The 22,630-nt window shown below is 38.4% G+C and overlaps 1 protein-coding gene across 1 annotated transcript in view; it reads left to right on the plus strand.

The window, feature by feature from the left end:
- LOC126092214 (WD40 repeat-containing protein SMU1) overlaps positions 1 to 21,831 on the plus strand; it is a 114,381-nt gene extending 92,550 nt beyond the window's left edge. Inside the window, exons 9-11 of the mRNA XM_049907710.1 lie at positions 2,920 to 3,103; positions 5,864 to 6,016; positions 20,670 to 21,831. Of these exons, the coding sequence (XP_049763667.1) occupies positions 2,920 to 3,103; positions 5,864 to 6,016; positions 20,670 to 20,768 (436 nt within the window). The 3' untranslated portion in view covers positions 20,769 to 21,831. The remainder of the gene's footprint in view (positions 1 to 2,919; positions 3,104 to 5,863; positions 6,017 to 20,669) is intronic.
- The last annotated feature ends 799 nt before the right edge of the window (positions 21,832 to 22,630 follow it).

Raw genomic sequence — 22,630 nt, forward strand, 5'->3', positions numbered from 1 at the left:
TTTCCGTTTTTTGATCATATGGTTCATAGGGCTTGTATCACGTTTCACCCATTGACATTCTACTATATAAGAAAATATTTGCAATATGAACAGAATCTCTATTTCTGCTCTTGTTTGAAGTATTTTGTCTCGGACTTTGCGCACTTTACAGTACTGCAACTGGTTGAGGATTGTAACATATATACTGATCCGTGACTTATATTGGAATTCTGAGGTATGTCATCAGCTGTATGTGTATTAAGACATGGATGAGATTATGTGCTGAAACATTTTCTTCACTGGCTATAGAGGCTGTTCATCATCCAGTTATTGTTGCCCATGTTAGTATTGCTTTGTTCAATCTTACTGTTATGTATATGACTTGTAGTTGTCCTATTCTGATTGTCGCTCTGTGGAACGCCTTCATCAGCTATAAATTGCAATTTGTTATATTCAGAATTATTGATTACACCTTTCACTGTGAATGTAATCTTTGTTTTTCTCTTGTGTGTGACCCCTTATGCATGCAAATTTTATTTAATTTGTACTTTATTGCCAATTACTTAGACACAGAAAATGGACTGGGTTATTTGTGTAAAATTTGGCTTACCTTGTTACTAACTGTGTTTTACAATTTCTTAACTTCCGTAGTGTTATTTTTAATATATTTATCTACTCATATGGCTTCTTTGTCCCAATGTAGTAGCTTTTCTCCCTGTTTTGGGAAGTAGGTCCCTTCATACACATGTGGGTCAAGTAGCCTATGCCATTGTCATTCCTTTAGTGGTGTCAGTGGTCAGCTTTCTCCCCTGGTAGAATGTGACCTGTTATTGGCACTTGATTTTCATTTTGATTTGTCTGACTTCGTATATTTATGCATGTTACTACTGAGTTGAAGTTGTTACCAACATTATTGTAGAACATTTGTTTCCAGTTACTTAGTGTGTAAGTGAAGAACTTCCACAAAATTTTATCTTCTATGATACTGATGAATGGAAATACAAAGAGTAAGTTTTCAGGCAGTTTCATTTTCAATAATGTACAGAGTAAGAGTTTTTGAAATTGAGAATTGAAAGCAACCTAAAATGTTTCTAGCTGTTATTAGCATATATAATAGAGAAATTGAACTACCGTATTTACTCGAATCTAAGCCGCACTTTTTTTCCGGTTTTCGTAATCCAAAAAACCGCCTGCGGCTTAGAATCGAGTGCAAAGCAAGCGGAAGTTATGAATAATGTTGGTACGTGCCGTCACAACTAACTTCTGCCGTCGAATATATGTAGCGCTACGCAGGCATGCTTTGTAGGCTCAAAGATAAATACTGGCGCCAAAACCTCTGCGTCAGTAAATAAATTTAAAAAAAAAAGTGGAAGACGAGCTTTTTTTCTCCGCCGCGAGTTTCGACCACTGCATTTTCATACATTATCCAACGAAGTAAATACAAATTCCGTATTGTTCATCTTCGAATGTAGCACAATTTCAGTGCACTACGAAAATCTGACTGGCAAGACTGTTTGGGATATTTGTCAATATGGCCAACTCTACGTTCTGAATTTTTTCCTATCTGTGAGAAGAAATGGTTGCTAATAGGAACCTGATGAAATTTGAATCACATACAGTATTCTCTTCACCATAAGAATAATACGAATATAAACATTTTGCCATGTATTCTTTTGTGTTTGCTGCTATCTCATTTAAATCCTGTCTGCCTAATAAACTACGAAACTAGAGTGAGACAACAGCAAACGCGGAAGAATATACGTATCGTGTCATGTTTATATTCGTATTATTCTTATGCCTAATAGTGATACAGTCACAAATGAAGCACGGCAAGTGACTAGATTTTTAAATCTAAGATGACTCTAATTTCTGTGCAGAATTTGATGTAATAAAGAAGCGGCCGCAAAGATTTTCAAACAGAGAAAAATTTTCGCGTAACTCTCGTTCAGAACATGTTCTATCATACGCAGTCTATTATTTGATTCTTGTTGATCATTATCAAAGAAAGCAGCAGTGTAAGTAACAACAAATAGCAATCTCTTGCCATTGTTTCGCTAATGAGACGATTCCTCTCTCTCTCTCATTCTCTCTCTCTCTCTCTCTCTCTCTCTCTCTCTTTTTTTAGTTGTAAGCGGCGCTAGCGCGCACAAAAGCAAGCCATGCCGCGACCCGCGACAGGCCGTAAACACGCACTATCAGAATGCGACAAACAATGCTTGACACAGTGCAGTAATGCATTTTCAGCTTAAGAGTGACGCAAACACCTATAACAAAGAAAACGGCACTTATCAGATCAAAGCAAAATAAGCAATCGATTCAAACCAGACGAAGCACGTGAAAAAGGAAGGGCACCGTATAAATACGGACGGAGCGCCTGACGCATAGCAATGGCTACGGGGTAAAGCTTAACTGCTAAGCTTACGACTCGAACCAAACTACTGCAGCTGTATGGTCATTCATTCGATCCAAATTGTCTCATACTACAATGGACCAACTTTGTTTCGATTTGGATGTGCGGCCTAAAACTTTTCTCTCCTCTTGAATTTCGAGTCTCAAATTTCAGGTGCGGCTTAGATTCGGGATTTTTTTTTTCCTTTATTTCGAGTCTCATTTTTCAGGTGTGGCTTAGATTCGAGTGCGGCTTAGATTCGAGTAAATACGGTAACTGATTCACCTTAACCATTCTTTAATGTTATGTCCTGTATCACATAGCGTTTTATTTACTCATTTTCTGTATATTAAGTGGTATTGCTTTTGCAGAAAAATAATTAGCAGTTTTAGTGAAAATTCTATGTAATATTCTCAGTGCTGTTTTCACACTGTATGAATTACTCATGAAGTGTATATCTCTGCAGTAATATGGATTGCTTGTTACAGACTTTAAATTAGAAAAAAATGCAGTAGTGTTTCTTAAACAGTTGTTTTGTTTATATATTATAGTGCATCATCTGATGGTACAGTGAAGGTATGGAGCACAAAATCAACTGAGTGCACAGCAACCTTTAAATCACTGGGAGCAGCTGACATAACAGTTAACAGCATACACCTCTTACCCAAAAACCCTGAACATTTTGTTGTATGCAATCGATCAAATACTGTTGTCATCATGAACATGCAAGGACAGGTATGAAGTTATCAGATTTCCTCTATCATAGGTTGCTCTCTCTTTGAAACTACAGTCTGACTCTTAATAGTAACAATCACAGAAATGACTGCATTGATACAATGATCTATGCTACTGCAGATGAATGTACAAATTGCTTTTGAAACACTTACCCAGATTAATTAGACATAATAGCTTATAATCTTTTTATTCCCAACCTGATGGTCTGTTTATGGAAAGTCATGACACTTAATTGTTGCTAACTATTCAGAATGTATATATTTTAAATAGGGACTGATTTTTCTGAAGTCTAGGCAGTTCACTGGTGAACAACCACTTTTAAGGATGTATGTGTTATGATTGCTATGTTGTAAGGCAAACATAAGCTCTTTTTACAGTTATTGTAATATCTTGAAGGTGCTATTTCTTTGAAAAGGTAGCCAATGAGCCCATAACTTTTCATTTCTACATAAATTATTATGACTTGTTTACTGTATGTAAATGTATCAAATGTTATGTTTTAAGATTCATTAAATGTGCAGAACTGTATGGTGAATAACCAACTTCTTTTCAGTATATTTTAGCTCCTTTAACATTATTATCAGTGACATTTTAGTAGTGTATTATGCTGACAGAACGCTGGACCCTCATATGTAAGGTATCTGTGCCTTAAGTGCTCTTCGGTTTTTTGAGGTGTGGAGCACATGTAGTTTGCACATTATTCTCATGACTAACATCATACCAAAAGCTATTGTTGTCAGAAGTAGAAACGCGGATTGTTAGGCTTAGTGCACTAAGAAAAAGTGTATGTGCTTGTATTCATTTTGTGATAAAGAACCAGTTTCAAGATAATAAATAATTTTTGGTGTAACTGTGGCATGTGAATGGTTATTTTTCTTTCTGAAAGATCAACATATAGAGTGCCTCAGTTCTCCACTGTTCAGTATTTACTCCACTCTCACCAATACCTCACATAATGGTTCAAATCCTTGTTCAACTGTATAGATTAGATTTTATGCGGTTTCCCTAAATCTCTCTAGTAGAATCCCAAGAATGTATGTTTGAAAAGGATGTGGCCAATTTCCTTTCTCAGTTCAGCACATAATGTCTGTAATGGCTGTCATCAGCGTGACATTGAACCTTTAGTTCCCTTCCTTCTTTAAATTGACTGGATTAATATATTACATGTAGGTCTTCGACCCACAGCTCCTTGTATGTTGTTGACATAAGTCATGTACTTAAGGGGACCATTTCCAGAACAAATTGAGAAGGCCATTAAATCATGTTGTAAATTGTCATTGTTAACTCACCTGTTAAAACTGAAGAAAACAGGTGAAAGAAAAATATGTAGAACAAATGCAATTAAGATTATGAGGAGCTATGAATAAAAGGGTGAGGTGTAAGGTACTTAATGTGGTACAGAGATGGCATTGATATCAATGAAAATTCGTTGTATTTTTGTTGGTAAATGTTGCACAATAATTTAAGTGAAGTTTCAACTTGATCTCCAAATATATAGTTTTTATGTGCTTGTTAAAATTAGTTTTTTATGTTTTGTCTAAATATACTGCAGTACTGTGCATTCATAAATTTTCTTATTTAGGACAGTGGAAAATTGTCCACAGCTAAAGAATATTGTAAATGTTCTTCACATTGATTCTTAACACTTAGAACATGGATAGTTGTTTTTAAACATAAATGTGGTAATTCTTTTTTGGTGTGATGCATTGATTTATCATTGTGAATGACGTGTTTCTGTTGCTTCATGCCAGAAACAAAACAACAAGCATGTGGATTGGAAGCTGATGGTCTTACACTAAAATGGAATGTATTTTAAGTGCTGTAAAGATTATAACCAATTTTTTCTGACGTGCAAAAGGGATCTGTCTTATTGTGTAGAAAGATAGAATTATAACAAAACTAAGAAATTTGAAGTATGAATTGTTGGGAAAATGCACACAGTGACTTCCACCTCTTACAACAAAAGAAATTTGGTAATGGGAAGTGGAGTGACACAACCCCTCTCACCAGTAACGTGCACTGCTGGCACGATGTAGTATTAATGACTCAACACCTCAACTATTCGATGAGTTGTTACCTTTACTCCCTAAATGGGCTAAAAGAATTTGTGGTTTACACATATTTTTGAGTCCAATGATGGGTTATGATAGCTGGAAGTGCATATGTTGCAGAACTTCCTGACCTACACTCAGAATGGAATCTGCTCAAAAGTGGATTGACCTAACAGTTGACAACATAAAAAAATAGATGCATTTGTTACCTAAATGTCTCAGTCTTTGTGTTTGTGCCAAAAAATCACATTTCAGTCATGTTGTAGACAGCTGTGTTTGATAAAATTCTTTTTAAAATAGTTTGTTAGGCACAATTGTATAAAATTCCACATGGAAATTACCAGTTTGACAATATCTCACCATATTCAGATCATAAGAGGAAGTAGGAGCTCATTTATAAGCACTTTCCAAAAACTAGACTGTCAGTTAAACGAGCTGAAGACCGTGGATGATGGTAGAAACCAGATTCCATTTGAAATTTCATATAATTGTGCAAAAGAACGAATCATTTTAATCAGTTTTTCACTACCAGGCTGAGATCTACTCACCTTACCCATGCATGCAGTTGCTATATAGTGATTTCAATGTGTATTTTACTTCTTTTTATTTTTTTTTTTTTTACCCTGTATTAAGTGATTCTTATTGGTCACTTTGTATATATAGCCTTCCTAATGTGTATACTCTGTTCATGTTGTTAATTTTATTTCAGATTGTGCGTTCATTCTCCAGCGGTAAGCGTGAAGGTGGTGATTTTGTGTGTGCTACTCTCTCACCACGTGGTGAATGGATATATTGTGTTGGTGAAGATCTAGTGCTTTATTGTTTCTCAACAGCCTCTGGTAAACTGGAAAGAACTCTAAATGTGAGTGTTATGTCTCCTGTTTGGATCACTTATTTGTTTAGTAATATGGTGTTCTGTCTTAAACTATGCACAGAAATATGGTTCCTGTGTGGTTGCATATGTGAATGTGTGTACATTTACCAGAAAATCAGAGCAGAGACTTGAAAGCCACTGTGAATAATATTTTCCGTTATGTCTTTCTATGGTTCACACCGATTTTCTACTATAGTTGGGTGGTTGCCTTGTCCTTATATTCTCCACTGAAGTGTGACATGCATGGATTAAATTTTGATTAACAGTATTTGGAAAAGGATAGGTTGTCACTCGTTGAGTTACAGACAGGCAAAATGAAAACACGGGTACACATTTAGTTTTCGACAAAGGCCTTCTCTCTCTCTCTCTCTAACACAAACAATCACACCTTACACACACATGATCGCCATCTCTGGCAGCTCAGATCAGAGTGCAACTGTCGTGGTGAATGAAACCAGCAATTTGGAGTGGGACGGGGAAGATTCTGCTACTCTTCCTAGCCCCTCTCCAGATTGCTTGCTTCATTCAACATGACAGTTGCATTCCGGTCAGAGCTGCTGGAGACAGTGGTCATGTGTGTGATTTACTTGCTTGTGTGTGTGTGTGTGTGTGTGTGTGTGTGTGTGTGTGTGTGTGTGTTCTTTCCTGATGAAGGCTTTGGCTGAGAGTTAAATATGTAACTGTGTTTTGTTGCGCCTGTCTGCAGCTCAGTATGTCATCTTCATGGTGAGTAGAAATCTATCCATTTCCTAGTATTGTTGATATTCCAGCCTGGAGTTTCCTATGTTTGATTTAAACTTTGATTAGATAGTGATGATAAAGGTCTGCACTTACAGCATGAAAACTTCGTGTTTAAGAAAGGCAGTAGAAATGAATTGTGACCTCAAACACAACCAATTTTACGATAAGAAACAAATTAAAGAAATAGAAAAAGGGCATACAATAAAATAACAGGGAAAATGAGAAATATTCACAACTGGGAAACTAAAAATATTAGCAGTTTTATATCTTAAACTGAATTAAGATCTAGTCATGATATGTAAATCGAGAACAACTCTAGAACATTTATATGAGCTCTCTTGGTCTTTAAATGTGATGAAAGAAAGGGTGTGTGTGACAAATGTTTTAAGACCAGGTGGATACTTGGGTAGGATCCTGCAGTAAGAACAACACTGCTAAATAGAGTGCCTCAAAAATTACAAACAAACACCAGGGTCATCTGACAGAGGATTTTGGAAGGGATATTGGAGACACGGAGATCAAAGAAGGAAAAATGAAATGGGAATCAAAATCAGATGGGTGAAAGTACCAATTATAAGATAAGTTTTTTTTCCAAAGTCATAATTTGAGAAATCTATGATTGACTTACGCGGATTAAACTAATGCTACTGATGTCAACATTTTTTCATTGTTTAGTAATGTAGTAGTCTTACATTTATAGGGGTCATCTTACATTTAGAGATGAAGCTTTGGCTATTGAGATCATGCAGATGTATTTTGAAGAATTCGGAAGGGAAGGGCTTGGCAAATGATACTCACATTGAACTAACCAATACAACAGTCTTATAGCAGTGGTTAAAATTTGACAATTTTGTGAAACACAAGAGGAAATAGCATTAAATTCTGTCATCTTACAAACTTTTGTAGTATTTGAACAAGTTTGTGATAAACATTCTCGTACATGTATGGATACTGTATACAAACATTAATGCAGCTTTTTAAGTAAAGGTAACATTCAAAAACGTAACTGTTGTCCTCCATTAGTTCATTCATAACCCAGACCAATATTTTATTTGGTTATGAGAGGCTGTGATGATTTACAAAGTGGATGGCAGATGAGAAATTCGGTAGCTATTCATGTATTAGAACACAAGGTAAAAATGTTACCAGCTTTTAATCAGCATTAAACATGAGGGTGACATGTAGTTTCGAATAAGAAGGAAAATTAATCCAGAATGAAATGTCTAACAAAGTAAGTAGATCATAGTAAACTGACTGTAATTGTTTTCGCAAGAATAAATTGCAGTGGCTAGACCTGTTGTGGAGATAGTACCAACAAATGTCACTAGATTGTGGGACAAGGGAAAGCTCAAGAATGGGACGGAATCATACTTGTGATCTTTTACGTATGCATTAGTTGGTGTTGTTAGATATGACCTGCACACTAGAAGATATTGCAGTCTGTTTTTCACAGTTGCAGTCTGTTTTTCACAGTTGTTCAGGCTTAGCAATGAGAAAGGGTTGGAAGCAGAACAGACACATGAGCTTGGCTGAGAGCAAGCATGATTGTGGGGAGCTGAGCAGTGAGCGAGCAGCAAATGTTGTCATGTTGCCAACCATGGGCATACATACTACATACTTTGGCTTTTTATGAACATCGACCATGTTTAAACTGCAGTTTGCCTGAATCCACTTGTAGTCAGAATCAAACTGACTTAAAAATTGGACAAATACTCAACAATAGTATTCATTTCTGCAGGAGATGGTAGAAGTCTAGATGGGGCCGGTGGCATACTGAAGCATTTCTTGCTGCAGTGTTGTTGATGCTTGCCGTGACATATGACGGGAATGAAAGGGGCATTTCAGCTGTTTCCACACAGCCAATGGGAGAGCAGTGGGCGGTGATTTGTTTGGAATTGTTGTAACATTCTCATGTCAGTACAGAAGCGAAATCTGATATGTATTTGGAAAAAAAAAAAAGAAAAACACCGTGTTCTCAGGTCCCACTATAGCAGCAACCTCAGAAATAGCAACATATTCAGAAGAAACTGCCAATTATTTGTGATGATGAAGATATAAATTTCACAGCTGTGCTGTTAGGATGATGATGATGATGATTATGATTATGATTAAGATTAAAAATAGTGACACCATGGACTACAGGGTTAATAAGCAAGAAGGATAGAAAAGAAAATGGTCCAAAGATTAATGTAAAGCATTTCTTTTTATTTATTTTATTTCTCCTAGTATTATCAAAATGTAGACAATTGCATTAGTTTAGAACAGGCATAATGTTAACTTTTTGGTAGATAGTTTAAGACGGTGAATCAGGTTTGATTAGTCAGAACACATTAAAAATCTATTTTTCTCAAGGACCCTCTTAAAAAGTGGGGGATCGTCTTATATTCAGGGACATCTTATATCAGTATAAGATCTGACACAGAAAATAATAGAAATGAATGTTAACTGAGGAAGGAGCTAAATAGAAGACTGTGATAAAAAATTTATAGGGAGATGTAAGCAGAGTAGGGACAAAGTTGGTGGAAATAAGATATAAGGACTGCCTTTTACATTTTTACAGAATCAATTAAAAATAATGTATTTTGGTAGAAATTATCTTACTGTTCCTCGAAACACTCATCTTTAAAATTTACACAATTCAGATATCCTTTTTTCTAGTCTGATAATGTTTGTACCTTAAAGACAACCTTTTGAAAAGATTTGGCAGCTTCCTGATGTGGTGAAAATCTCTCTCTACATTTTTTTTTAAATTTCCCACAAGGGAATGAAAAGAAGTCATTAGGAAGTAAATCAGGTTAATGCCGGCAGTGCCACATTAATGTGACATGTGAGAGCTGGAATGATGCGATTGTGAGAGCTGGAATGATGCGACATTTTTGATTGTGCTAACTGATTCTTCTGTCACCACTTAGTAGAGTAACATAACAATAAATGAAAAACACAATAGTGTGTGTGTCCTACAGGATTCTATAGAACATACACAGTATTGAGCTTTTTATTTATTTGCTTATTCGAGACGTGCTGCCATGGGATGGTAGGTTCACAGCTGTTCATTTCTGGGCTGAATGTTATGTTAATGCAACTGAGATGGACAGAATAAAAATAAATTACCAAATTTTAATTTATTATTTTTGTTTGTTTTTCTTGATTTCCTCCATAATCTATAGCAATCAAATACATGTATTAACTGTTTTTTGATACACTAAAGTAATGGTTATGACATGGCCAGTGTAACCACTGGAATGAGAGATCATTGTCTTGGAAGTGGTCTGCCTGCAAACCATTTGTGTTGGTTTTGGTTTGTTTTGTAATGCACGATCATACAAATCTGTTAAAGATTCATTTCCTATTACAGTATTAATTTTTTTTAGCATTTTGTTATATCTTTTGGCACAAGCATGTTTTTGAATTTTGGTTAAATTGTGCAGAATCCATTGGGAACACATTTTTAGCACAGCTAAATGTTGATACAGAAACGAATGTACTGCAGTCTTCAATATGCGTAAGGATGCCGCTCTCTATAATGGTAAGTCGTATGCTGACTCTCTTCAGTCGTGTTGCACATAGCGTCAATGTTTTCTTGGCGCAACTGATTTGGGTCGACCTTCACAAAATTCATCTCCAGTGGAAGCCTCCCAGAGGAGCGGACAGTGGCAAGGTGGCAGTGGTATTATTTTCTGAGAGGTAAAAACAGAAGGGATGTAATTGTGATTTATTGTACATTTGCGTAACATTATTACTCTGTCATTAAAACTTAAGTGTTTGGCAGAGGGTTTGTAGAACCACTTTTATACTATATCTCTACCATTCCAGACTCGAATAGCACACGAGGAAAATGAATTCCCAAATCTTTCTTTGTGAGCTCTCATTTATCTTATTTTTTATGACTGTCATTTCTTCCTAGGTAGGTGGGAGTTGACAAAATATTTTGGCATTCAGAGAAGAAAGTTTGTGATTGAAATTTCGTGTAAAGATTTCACCACAATGTAAAACCCTTTGCTTTAGTGACTGCTATCCCAACTCACTTATCATATCTGTGATACACTCTCCCCTACTTTGCAATAACACAAGTGAGCTGTCCGTTTTTTGAACTTTTTTGAAGTCTTCCATCAATGCTATCTCTGGTAAGAATTCCATACTACACAGTAATGTGCCAGAAGGGGTGGACAAGTGTAGTATATCCCACCACTTCAGTAGATTTTTCCTGCATCTTCTAAAAATTTGTTATTTTATTTACTAGGCCTTCAGGTGGATTTACAATGGTTAAATTTGTGTTATTTATTATGCAACCAAAATTTAACACAAATTTGTAGCAGTCATATGGAGAACCTCACATGTTTTATTGTTTAGATTTAATTGCCACTTTTTGCACCATATAGATGTCTTATTTAGATAATTTTGCAATTTGTTTTGATCTTATCATATGTTTACTTAATGATAAACAACAGCATCATTTATAAACAATCTGATAGAGCTTCTTGGATTGTGGAGCAGCAGAGGGCCTATAGCACTTCCTTGGGGAATTCCAGATATCAGTTACATTTCAGTTTATGTCATTCGGTATGATCTGTGACTCTTTTGACAGAAAATCTTGAATCCAGTTGCACAACTGCACTAGTACTCCATAGGCATGCAATTTTTTTAAAGTGGAAACTGTGTCCAGAACATGGAACTCCAGATACATGGAACTAATTTGATATCTTCTGTCAATAGAACTCATTACTTTGTGTGAATGAAGAGCCATGCATGTTCCTCAAGAATGAGATTTTTTGAAACCATGCTGTCTCTGTCAGTAGATCATGTTGTTGTTGTTGTTGTGGTCTTCAGTCCTGAGACTGGTTTGATGCAGCTCTCCATGCTACTCTATCCTGTGCAAGCTTCTTCATCTCCCAGTACCTACTGCAACCTACATCCTTCTGAATCTGCTTAGTGTATTGATCTCTTGGTCTCCCTCTACGATTTTTACCCTCCACGCTGCCCTCCAATGCTAAATTTGTGATCCCTCGATGCCTCAGAACATGTCCCACCAACCGATCCCTTCTTCTAGTCAAGTTGTGCCACAAACTTCTCTTTTCCCCAATCCTATTCAATACCTCCTCATTAGTTACGTGATCTACCCACCTTATCTTCAGCATTCTTCTGTAGCACCACATTTCGAAAGCTTCTATTCTCTTCTTGTCCAAACTAGTTATCGTCCATGTCTCACTTCCATACATGGCTACACTCCATACAAATACTTTCAGAAACGACTTCCTGACACCCAAATCTATATTCGATGTTAACAAATTTCTCTTCTTGAGAAACGCTTTCCTTGCCATTGCCAGTCTACATTTTATATCCTCTCTACTTCGACCATCATCGGTTATTTTACTCCCTAAATAGCAAAATTCCTTTACTACTTTAAGTGTCTCATTTCCTAATCTAATTCCCTCAGCATCACCCGACTTAATTTGACTACATTCCATTATCCTCGTTTTGCTTTTGTTGATGTTCATCTTATATCCTCGTTTCAAGACACTGTCCATTCCGTTCAACTGCTCTTCCAAGTCCTTTGCTGTCTCTGACAGAATTACAATGTCATCGGCGAACCTCAAAGTTTTTACTTCTTCTCCATGAATTTTAATACCTACTCCGAATTTTTCTTTTGTTTCCTTTACTGCCTGCTCAATATACAGATTGAATAACATCGGCGAGAGGCTACAACCCTGTCTCACTCCTTTCTCAACCACTGCTTCCCTTTCATGCCCCTCGACTCTTATAACTGCCATCTGGTTTCTGTACAAATTGTAAATAGCCTTTCGCTCCCTGTATTTTACCCCTGCCACCTTCAGAATTTGAAAGAGAGTATTCCAGTCAACATTGTCAAAAGCTTTCTCTAAGTCTACAAATGCTAGAAACGTAGGTTTGCCTTTTCTTAATCTTTCTTCCAAGATAAGTCGTAAGGTCAGTATTGCCTCACGTGTTCCAACATTTCTACGGAATCCAAACTGATCTTCCCCAAGGTCGGCTTCTACCAGTTTTTCCATTCGTCTGTAAAGAATTCGCGTTAGTATTTTGCAGCTGTGACTTATTAAACTGATAGTTCGGTAACTTTCACATCTGTCAACACCTGCTTTCTTTGGGATTGGAATTATTATATTCTTCTTAAAGTCTGAGGGTATTTCGCCTGTCTCATACATCGTGCTCACCAGATGGTAGAGTTTTGTCATGACTGGCTCTCCCGAGGCCATCAGTAGTTCTAATGGAATGTTGTCTACTCCCGGGGCCTTGTTTTGACTCAGGTCTTTCAGTGCTCTGTCAAACTCTTCACGCAGTATCTTATCTCCCATTTCATCTTCATCTACATCCTCTTCCATTTCCATAATATTGTCCTCAAGTACATCGCCCTTGTATAAACCCTCTATATACTCCTTCCACCTTTCTGCTTTCCCTTCTTTGCTTAGAACTGGGTTGCCATCTGAGCTCTTGATATTCATACAAGTGGTTCTCTTCTCTCCAAAGGTCTCTTTAATTTTCCTGTAGGCAGTATCTATCTTACCCCTAGTGAGACAAGCCTCTACATCCTTACATTTGTCCTCTAGCCATCCCTGCTTAGCCATTTTGCACTTCCTGTCGATTTCATTTTTGAGACGTTTGTATTCCTTTTTGCCTGCTTCATTTACTGCATTTTTATATTTTCTCCTTTCATCAATTAAATTCAATATTTCTTCTGTTACCCAAGGATTTCTATTAGCCCGCGTCTTTTTACCTACTTGATCCTCTGCTGCCTTCACCACTTCATCCCTCAGAGCTACCCATTCTTCTTCTATTGTATTTCTTTCCCCCATTCCAGTCAATTGTTCCCTAATGCTCTCCCTGAAACTCTCTACAACCTCTGGTTCTTTCAGTTTATCCAGGTCCCATCTCCTTAAATTCCCACCTTTTTGCAGTTTCTTCAGTTTCAATCTGCAGTTCATAACCAATAGGTTGTGGTCAGAATCTACATCTGCCCCAGGAAATGTCTTACAATTTAAAACCTGGTTCCTAAATCTCTGTCTTACCATTATATAATCTATCTGAAACCTGTCAGTATCTCCAGGCTTCTTCCATGTATACAGCCTCCTTTCATGATTCTTGAACCAAGTGTTAGCTATGATTAAGTTATGCTCTGTGCAAAATTCTACAAGGCGGCTTCCTCTTTCATTCCTTCCCCCCAATCCATATTCACCTACTATGTTTCCTTCTCTCCCTTTTCCTACTGACGAATTCCAGTCACCCATGACTATTAAATTTTCGTCTCCCTTCACTACCTGAATAATTTCTTTTATCTCGTCATACATTTCATCTATTTCTTCATCATCTGCAGAGCTAGTTGGCATATAAACTTGTACTACTGTAGTAGGCATGGGCTTTGTGTCTATCTTGGCCACAATAATGCGTTCACTATGCTGTTTGTAGTAGCTAACCCGCACTCCTATTTTTTTATTCATTATTAAACCCACTCCTGCATTACCCCTATTTGATTTTGTATTTATAACCCTGTAATCACCTGACCAAAAGTCTTGTTCCTCCTGCCACCGAACTTCACTAATTCCCACTATATCCAACTTTAATCTGTCCATCTCCCTTTTTAAATTTTCTAACCTACCTGCCCGATTAAGTGATCTGACATTCCACGCTCCGATCCGTAGAACGCCAGTTTTCTTTCTCCTGATAACGACGCTCCAAATTACACTCCTGGAAATTGAAATAAGAACACCGTGAATTCATTGTCCCAGGAAGGGGAAACTTTATTGACACATTCCTGGGGTCAGATACATCACATGATCACACTGACAGAACCACAGGCACATAGACACAGGCAACAGAGCATGCACAATGTCGGCACTAGTACAGTGTATATCCACCTTTCGCAGCAATGCAGGCTGCTATTCTCCCATGGAGACGATCGTAGAGATGCTGGATGTAGTCCTGTGGAACGGCTTGCCATGCCATTTCCACCTGGCGCCTCAGTTGGACCAGCGTTCGTGCTGGACGTGCAGACCGCGTGAGACGACGCTTCATCCAGTCCCAAACAAGCTCAATGGGGGACAGATCCGGAGATCTTGCTGACCAGGGTAGTTGACTTACACCTTCTAGAGCACGTTGGGTGGCACGGGATACATGCGGACGTGCATTATCCTGTTGGAACAGCAAGTTCCCTTGCCGGTCTAGGAATGGTAGAACGATGGGTTCGATGACGGTTTGGATGTACCGTGCACTATTCAGTGTCCCTTCGACGATCACCAGTGGTATACGGCCAGTGTAGGAGATCGCCGGTGTTGGCCCTGTGTGCCTCGGTCGTATGCAGTCCTGATTGTGGCGCTCACCTGCACGGCGCCAAACACGCATACGACCATCATTGGCACCAAGGCAGAAGCGACTCTCATCGCTGAAGACGACACGTCTCCATTCGTCCCTCCATTCACGCCTGTCGCGACACCACTGGAGGCGGGCTGCACGATGTTGGGGCGTGAGCGGAAGACGGCCTAACGGTGTGCGGGAACGTAGCCCAGCTTCATGGAGACGGTTGCGAATGGTCCTTGCCGATACCCCAGGAGCAACAGTGTCCCTAATTTGCTGGGAAGTGGCGGTGCGGTCCCCTACGGCACTGCGTAGGATCCTACGGTCTTGGCGTGCATCCGTGCGTCGCTGCGGTCCGGTCCCAGGTCGACGGGCACGTGCACCTTTCGCCGACCACTGGCGACAACATCGATGTACTGTGGAGACCTCACGCCCCACGTGTTGAGCAATTCGGCGGTACGTCCACCCGGCCTCCCGCATGCCCACTATACGCTCTCGCTCAAAGTCCGTCAACTGCACATACGGTTCACGTCCACGCTGTCGCGGCATGCTACCAGTGTTAAAGACTGCGATGGAGCTCCGTATGCTACGGCAAACTGGCTGACACTGACGGCGGCGGTGCACAAATGCTGCGCAGCTAGCGCCATTCGACGGCCAACGCCGCGGTTCCTGGTGTGTCCGCTGTGCCGTGCGTGTGATCATTGCTTGTACAGCCCTCTCGCAGTGTCCGGAGCAAGTATGGTGGGTCTGACACACCGGTGTCAATGTGTTCTTTTTTCCATTTCCAGGAGTGTATTTCACAGTGTTCAATTACAGTGTATGCTACAAAATCCTATGGCAGATGGATGTCAGTGATATACATTTACAAGTCAACAGATTACATTATTGTGTGCTGGTGACAGCTGTGTAATTTTGCAGTCTTTAGGTATGGATATTTTTTCAAGCAAGCAGTTGATTGCTAAAAATGTATATTCTGCAGGGAACCCGACTGTTGTGTAATCTAGACTGGAAGATTTGCTTTTATTAAGTGATTTCAGTTGCTTCTTCCTTAAAAGTAACATCCATTAACACTAATTCATATGGCTCTAATATTTATTAGCTCATTGGCCATCCACTGCTGGGTAAAGGCTTCCACCAAAGTCCCACTACCACAATTCAGAACTGGTAATGCATACTGTTTGTATATATATATTACTGTTTCAGACAAAATGGAATATTTTTTTATGTAGTATGCCAGAACCACACCTCACCAGGTTTACTCTTACATTTATTTCATTTGCTGTGCATCCAGTCCTAGTAGTCTGTACTTGTCATTTGTTCTGCTTTGTATTAGCATCTGTTTACCTGATTTGGAAACTCCAGAATAAATGCATGTATACTAGGCCCATTGTCTATGAATAAACGAGTGAATGAATATTTTCAGAAAGCGAAATTCGATACAAAGCAAGATTTCTTAGGTCCCACGAGGATAACACACTGAAAATAGGCTTTTATAGCACAGAAACAGTAACGTTTTAGTGAAAGGTTGGTGGTGAGCATGCATTCTTATCAGAAAAAGCATGAAGAAAAATGTTAAATTGGACTGTAGAATGTAGTAGTCATGAAAACAAAGATGTGACATGAAATGAACTTAAAGCATTACTTACAATGTACGTTGAACTAAGATAGGTGGATAAGTAGAGAGAGAGAGAGAGAGAGAAGGGGGGGAGGGGATATTACAAAAGAGCAGTACCACCAATCTAATTGACTTACTGTTTCTAGGTATTATAAAATGCTTCCAAAAATACCTGAGATTTACTTATTCTGAGAGCCTTGGTACATTGAGGAGAAGGCATTTGAGATGCTGAAAACCTACCGAAAGGACCAAGCAACTTAAAGACGGCTACAACAACCAATAAATTTCAGAATCCATTTTGCTGAAGATCCGTAATCACAAACCTTCTCAGGATGTCATGAAGGAGCTTATGTTTTTGCCATTCTGTGACTCAGTAACAGGAATGATTAGCCGGGTCCTAAAGAGGCACAGAATTGATTCAGTCTTCGTGCCTCCAGATGAATTTGACAACTCTTTAGACCTGTGAAAGATGATGTAGGACTCAGAATGCGTGGAATGTACAGGGCTATTACAAATGATTGAAGCGATTTCATAAATTCACTGTAGCTCCATTCATTGACATATGGTCACGACACACTACAGATACGTAGAAAAACTCATAAAGTTTTGTTCGGCTGAAGCCGCACTTCAGGTTTCTGCCGCCAGAGCGCTCGAGAGCGGAGTAAGACAAAATGGCGACAGGAGTAGGAGTCAAAGGGTAGGGATCATGAAATCCTCCCCACTCCACCAAGAGTGTCTTTCCGCCGTCCACCTAACCTTCGTAACCTCTTAGTTCATCCCTATGAAATCCCCAAACCACCTTCCCTACCCTCTGGCTCCTACCCTTGTAACCGCCCCCGGTGTAAAACCTGTCCCATGCACCCTCCCACCACCACCTACTCCAGTCCTGTAACCCGGAAGGTTTACACGATCAAAGGCAGAGCCACATGTGAAAGCACCCACGTGATTTACCAACTGACTTGCCTACACTGTGACGCATTCTATGTGGGAATGACCAGCAACAAACTGTCCATTCACATGAACGGACACAGGCAGACAGTGTTTGTCGGTAATGAGGATCACCCTGTGGCTAAACATGCCTTGGTGCACGGCCAGCACATCTGGGCACAGTGTTACACCGTCCGGGTTATCTGGATACTTCCCACTTACACCAACCTGTCCAAACTCCGGAGATGGGAACTTGCTCTTCAATATATTCTCTCTTCCCGTTATCCACCAGGCCTCAATCTCCGCTAATTTCAAGTTGCCGCCACTCATACCTCACCTGTCATTCAACAACATCTTTGCCTCTGCACTTCCGCCTCGACTGACATCTCTGCCCAAACTCTTTGCCTTTGAATATGTCTGCTTGTGTCTGTATATGTGTGGATGGATATGTGTGTGTGTGCGCGCGAGTGTATACCCGTCCTTTTTTCCCCCTAAGGTAAGTCTTTCCGCTCCCGGGATTGGAATGACTCCTTACCCTCTCCCTTAAAACCCACATCCTTTCGTCTTTCCCTCTCCTTCCCTCTTTCCTGACGAAGCAACCATTGGTTGCGAAAGCTAGAATTTTGTGTGTATATTTGTGTTTGTTTGTGTGTCTATCGACGTGCCAGCGCTTTCGTTTGGTAAGTCACATCATCTTTGTTTCTGGATATATAAGGTGATAACTAGCATGACTGGCATTGACAAAATTATTTCAGAGTATTCATTACTCTCCTTGACAGCATCTGCAAGTTCTGTGTTGCCCAAGTTGTTGTTGTTGTTGTTGTTGTTGTTGCAGTTGTTGCAGTATTGCTGTCGCCACTCGTGCCTCCTTCACCCAAATCCTCTATCTCCTGGCAGGTTGAGATACTTTGTGGTGGCTCGTTACTCAGCATAAAACAGTTTTCCAAAACTGTTAATACAATGGTTACCCCCAGTTTGCAGCCCTAATTCCATCACTCAGCGAACATCTTATGGTATTGACCTAGGGGGGTGGAAGTGTATGGCTGGTGTAGTCAGACCATTACAACATTTGCAAGCAATATCTGGAATACTCTTCAGTTTATCATACTTGTAGTATTTTCAGTAAAGATTTCTTTGTTACAAAGGTGAAATCTCTTGCAGCATTTAAGTGTGGTGAAGGACTTGTGAAATGAAGTACTATTTCGTTCTACAGGTAATGGTGTCTTACAAACACACAAAAAATATTGTGAACATATTTTCCCAGATTAAGTCAGTGACTTACTGGGTGAAGCTAAGGAGTGATTTCGTTACCAAGCAGATGAGAGTGTCTTCTGTTTGAGAGTATCTGTTTGTGTCTGAATAAAATGAATTTATTAATAAGAGTCATTGTATATCTATCTTGTAAAAATATGTTGGTTGTCAGATCTGAAACACAATGAATGATTTAGAATATTAATATCTAACTCACTACAAAGGTGTCTCTAAATCAATGTTTTCTAATGTGCTGCTGTGAGCTGTGGTGCATGTAGTGTGACATAGTAGTAAGCATTCTGATGGTGCGCTGTGGGTCACAAGTTCAAATCCACCACTGACAAGTATTTGTAGTTTAGAATTTATCATTTCTGGAAGGTTCTTGAAATATACGTTCTTGAACATGTGATGTTTGCATAAATACCAACGATCTGGAATATTCAGTGTTTCTATTGATAGGAGCACTCTTCATCAAGGAGGTTATTTCGTTTTGGCTGTACTTTGGTGTTGGTAATAAATGTGCTTGCAGGTCTAAGTGTTGTACTTCATTGACAACCGTGCCTTCAGATGTGGATGATGTGATTGTTGTTTTGACGTGATAGCATTTCGTTTCATATTTGATATTGTTTCAGTATCTGTACTGGATGAAGCAAAAGCCATAAGACATAAACATGTATTTGTTGTAAAAGCTGGACATTATCTAGTTAGTTAGTTGGATATAAACAGTGCAATTTTTTTTATAAAAACACAATAAAATATTTCACACTTATTGTTGAGAAAACTAAATTCTTCTTGACAGACCAATATTTTGTCTTATAGTCCTGTGAAAGTGGTGAACTAACTGATTCTCAGTGCAACATACATGAGAATGTAAATTACCAAAGAACTGTAGTTATATAGCTTGTAAAGAGAGAGAGAGAGAGAGAGAGAGAGAGAGAGAGAGAGAGAGAGAGAGAGAGAGAGAGGTGGGGGGTCAATACAATGCTTTCTACTGTTTGTTACCCTTTCACCCAGCAAAATAAAGAAATTATAACCAACGCATTAAGATCAAGAATTTCAAAAAAAAATTAGATTAAGTGTTCCACTAAATATGTAACACTAATACAAGAAGTTGATCAGTTGTTAAAATCAGTGCTTGATTTCAGCGATAAATGAGAAAAACTGTAAATATTGGCTCCGCATTGCATAATGTGTAATGATGGAAACTCAACTTTTTACCTTCTGTCACATGACTCGGTTATTGGTTTCAAACTTTTAATATGACACAGATAGATGTGTGCATGGTGTTAGTTGACTCATAAATATTGGGACCAACTGACCTAGGTAGTAAAGCTGGAGCCAAAGATATAAAATAAAAAATTCCACAAAATTATACTCAAAGAGTGTGTGAATTAACGATCCTGCCTTTGTGTATTCACTGGAATAAGTGTGAGGTAGAGGAATTGATAAGTAAATAGAATTTCCTTAATGTTCCTGCTGCGTTATCAGACCTTCTCTGGCAGCATAACACTTTTGTGTGTTTATTAATGTGATGAATAGGAGGAACCCGTAAGTCATACAAGAAACCTCCGAATTTCTAGTTAGATATATACATGCTCTCTTATTGGTTCAAAAAAGATTTTTGTTGTGGTTTTTCTGGTAAATACATTTGTAGTTTGTCTGTGAAATTACATCTTAGTATTTCAACTGCAGCCATGTATTTTATTGTACTAAGTGTTCATGCTGTTTTTCTGTCATATTTTGTTGGAGAAATGAAAATAATTTTTCTGTGATTATTTTTTCCAGGTACATGAGAAGGATGTCATTGGAATTGCCCATCATCCCCATCAAAACCTACTGTGCACATACAGTGAAGATGGACTTCTGAGGCTGTGGAAGCCTTAAGGCCTCCTATATCAGTTTAGAAGGTGCCTCTAAAAATGCTACGGAAGCATGCAGTGTAATAAATAGACCTGGAAGTGTCTTGGACACTTTGATAAAAGTGAGAAGTTAGTTATACAGCACATTGTTCGTGGCATCTAAAACGAGGTGTTTTGGTGTCTTAATGACTTTTTTTCCTACATGTCTTTTGAGAAAGTTTGCTTCTTCGGATCATTCCAGCAGTGCCTGATTACAGCAACTAAGACTCAGTTATCATACATACTGTGATTTCCTTGAAGGTCGTCACAATTGCCGAATGTTTCAAGTTATAATTTAATTATTCCAGAAATATTTTATTAATGGATATGAATTTGTGTTTGTTTGAAATAAACTGATGTTGGTGAGACACCCATCAGTCCTGAAGTGGTTGTCTATGTCAATAGATATTAATCTTTTGTTTCTATGATTTATTTGCTCTGTGGACAAATTGTGTATGTATCAGGATTTTTGTACATGTGGTTTCCTTTCTTCTCAAATTGCTTAGTAGTAATTATCCATAAAAATTATTGATACACAAATGTTTTCTGCAGTTTGCATTGAAATTGCCTCGGTTTTGTAACATTTTTGGCTCCTTGAAAAGATGTTCTTTATTTTTCGTAATCGCAAGAGGTTACTGTGGAACATGAGGCAACTTTGTTTAGAAAATTTGAAATGATGTTTAGCAAGAATAAATTCCACTCTTACATTCTGTTTTCATGTAGATTTATGTTTGTATGATGAACATGTTATACTAGGGCAATAAAACAAGTGTCTCTTGTGAATGTGTTTGTGATTACGATTGTGACACCAGTGTCTATCTGAACATCAGATTGATGTAATGTTGGCTTACATAATTGCCAGATTTGATTGTTTCTGGACATCTGCTACTGTTACTGGATTCTTTGTTTGATGTCTTGTATTTTGACGATGGTGACCAGTGGCAGAGTAAAAACAAACATTATCATTTGTCGTTGTGGGTGTTTTTAAGAACATGCCAGTAATTTAAAGATGATTTGTGATATGTATATAATAAAAAAGTTTTAAGATATTTGGTGTAAATTACTTTTATATTCACTTCAAATTTTTTATCTTATTTTGAAAACAAAATTTAAGTTCCATTGTAGTTGAACTATAATTACTTAAATAGTTTTTCATATAAAGACATTGTTTAACACTTTAAATGTTTCCTTATCCATATAAGAAACAGATACAGATTACACTTCACGTGTACACTGCTATCTGATGCCCATTTTCAGAATATGTTTATTCACAGAATGATTATAGCAGCTTTGGTGTCGTATCTGTTTTTTTAGAAATGACTTAAGTAGTGCACATTTCAGGACGTATGTAATCCATTTGGTGCCAAATTGCTCTAATTATTTTGAAAGAGTTTGATGTAATGCGGCAGTCATTATTTAATTGTGGTAATTTTCTTCTTTTTTTCCTCCAAATGAAGGTGAAGGTTTTAGCAACTTTTTGTGTTAACATAAGAGGGATTCAATGATCTTTGTAATTCATTTTGCTTGAGAACATCTGTGTTGTCTTTGAGGCACTCAGTTTCTTCAAGGAAATTTGTGAGGCTGTAATTGATTTTGTTGAGATTGTAGAGAACGATATGACTGATGAGTTTCTTGGTTGTACAGTAACGGATGCGATTTCAAGTATCTAGGAATGGACACACACACACACACACACACACACACACACACACACACACACACAGACTGCAGTCCCAGGCAGCTGAAACCACACTGCGGGCAGCAGCACCAGTGCATGATGGGGGTGGCGACTGGGTGGGCTGTGCCATATGAATCCTTCCCACCAACACCAGCTTTTCTGAACTGTAC

Source organism: Schistocerca cancellata, chromosome 7 (genome assembly GCF_023864275.1).
Source record: "Schistocerca cancellata isolate TAMUIC-IGC-003103 chromosome 7, iqSchCanc2.1, whole genome shotgun sequence".
NCBI lineage: Eukaryota > Metazoa > Arthropoda > Insecta > Orthoptera > Acrididae > Schistocerca > Schistocerca cancellata.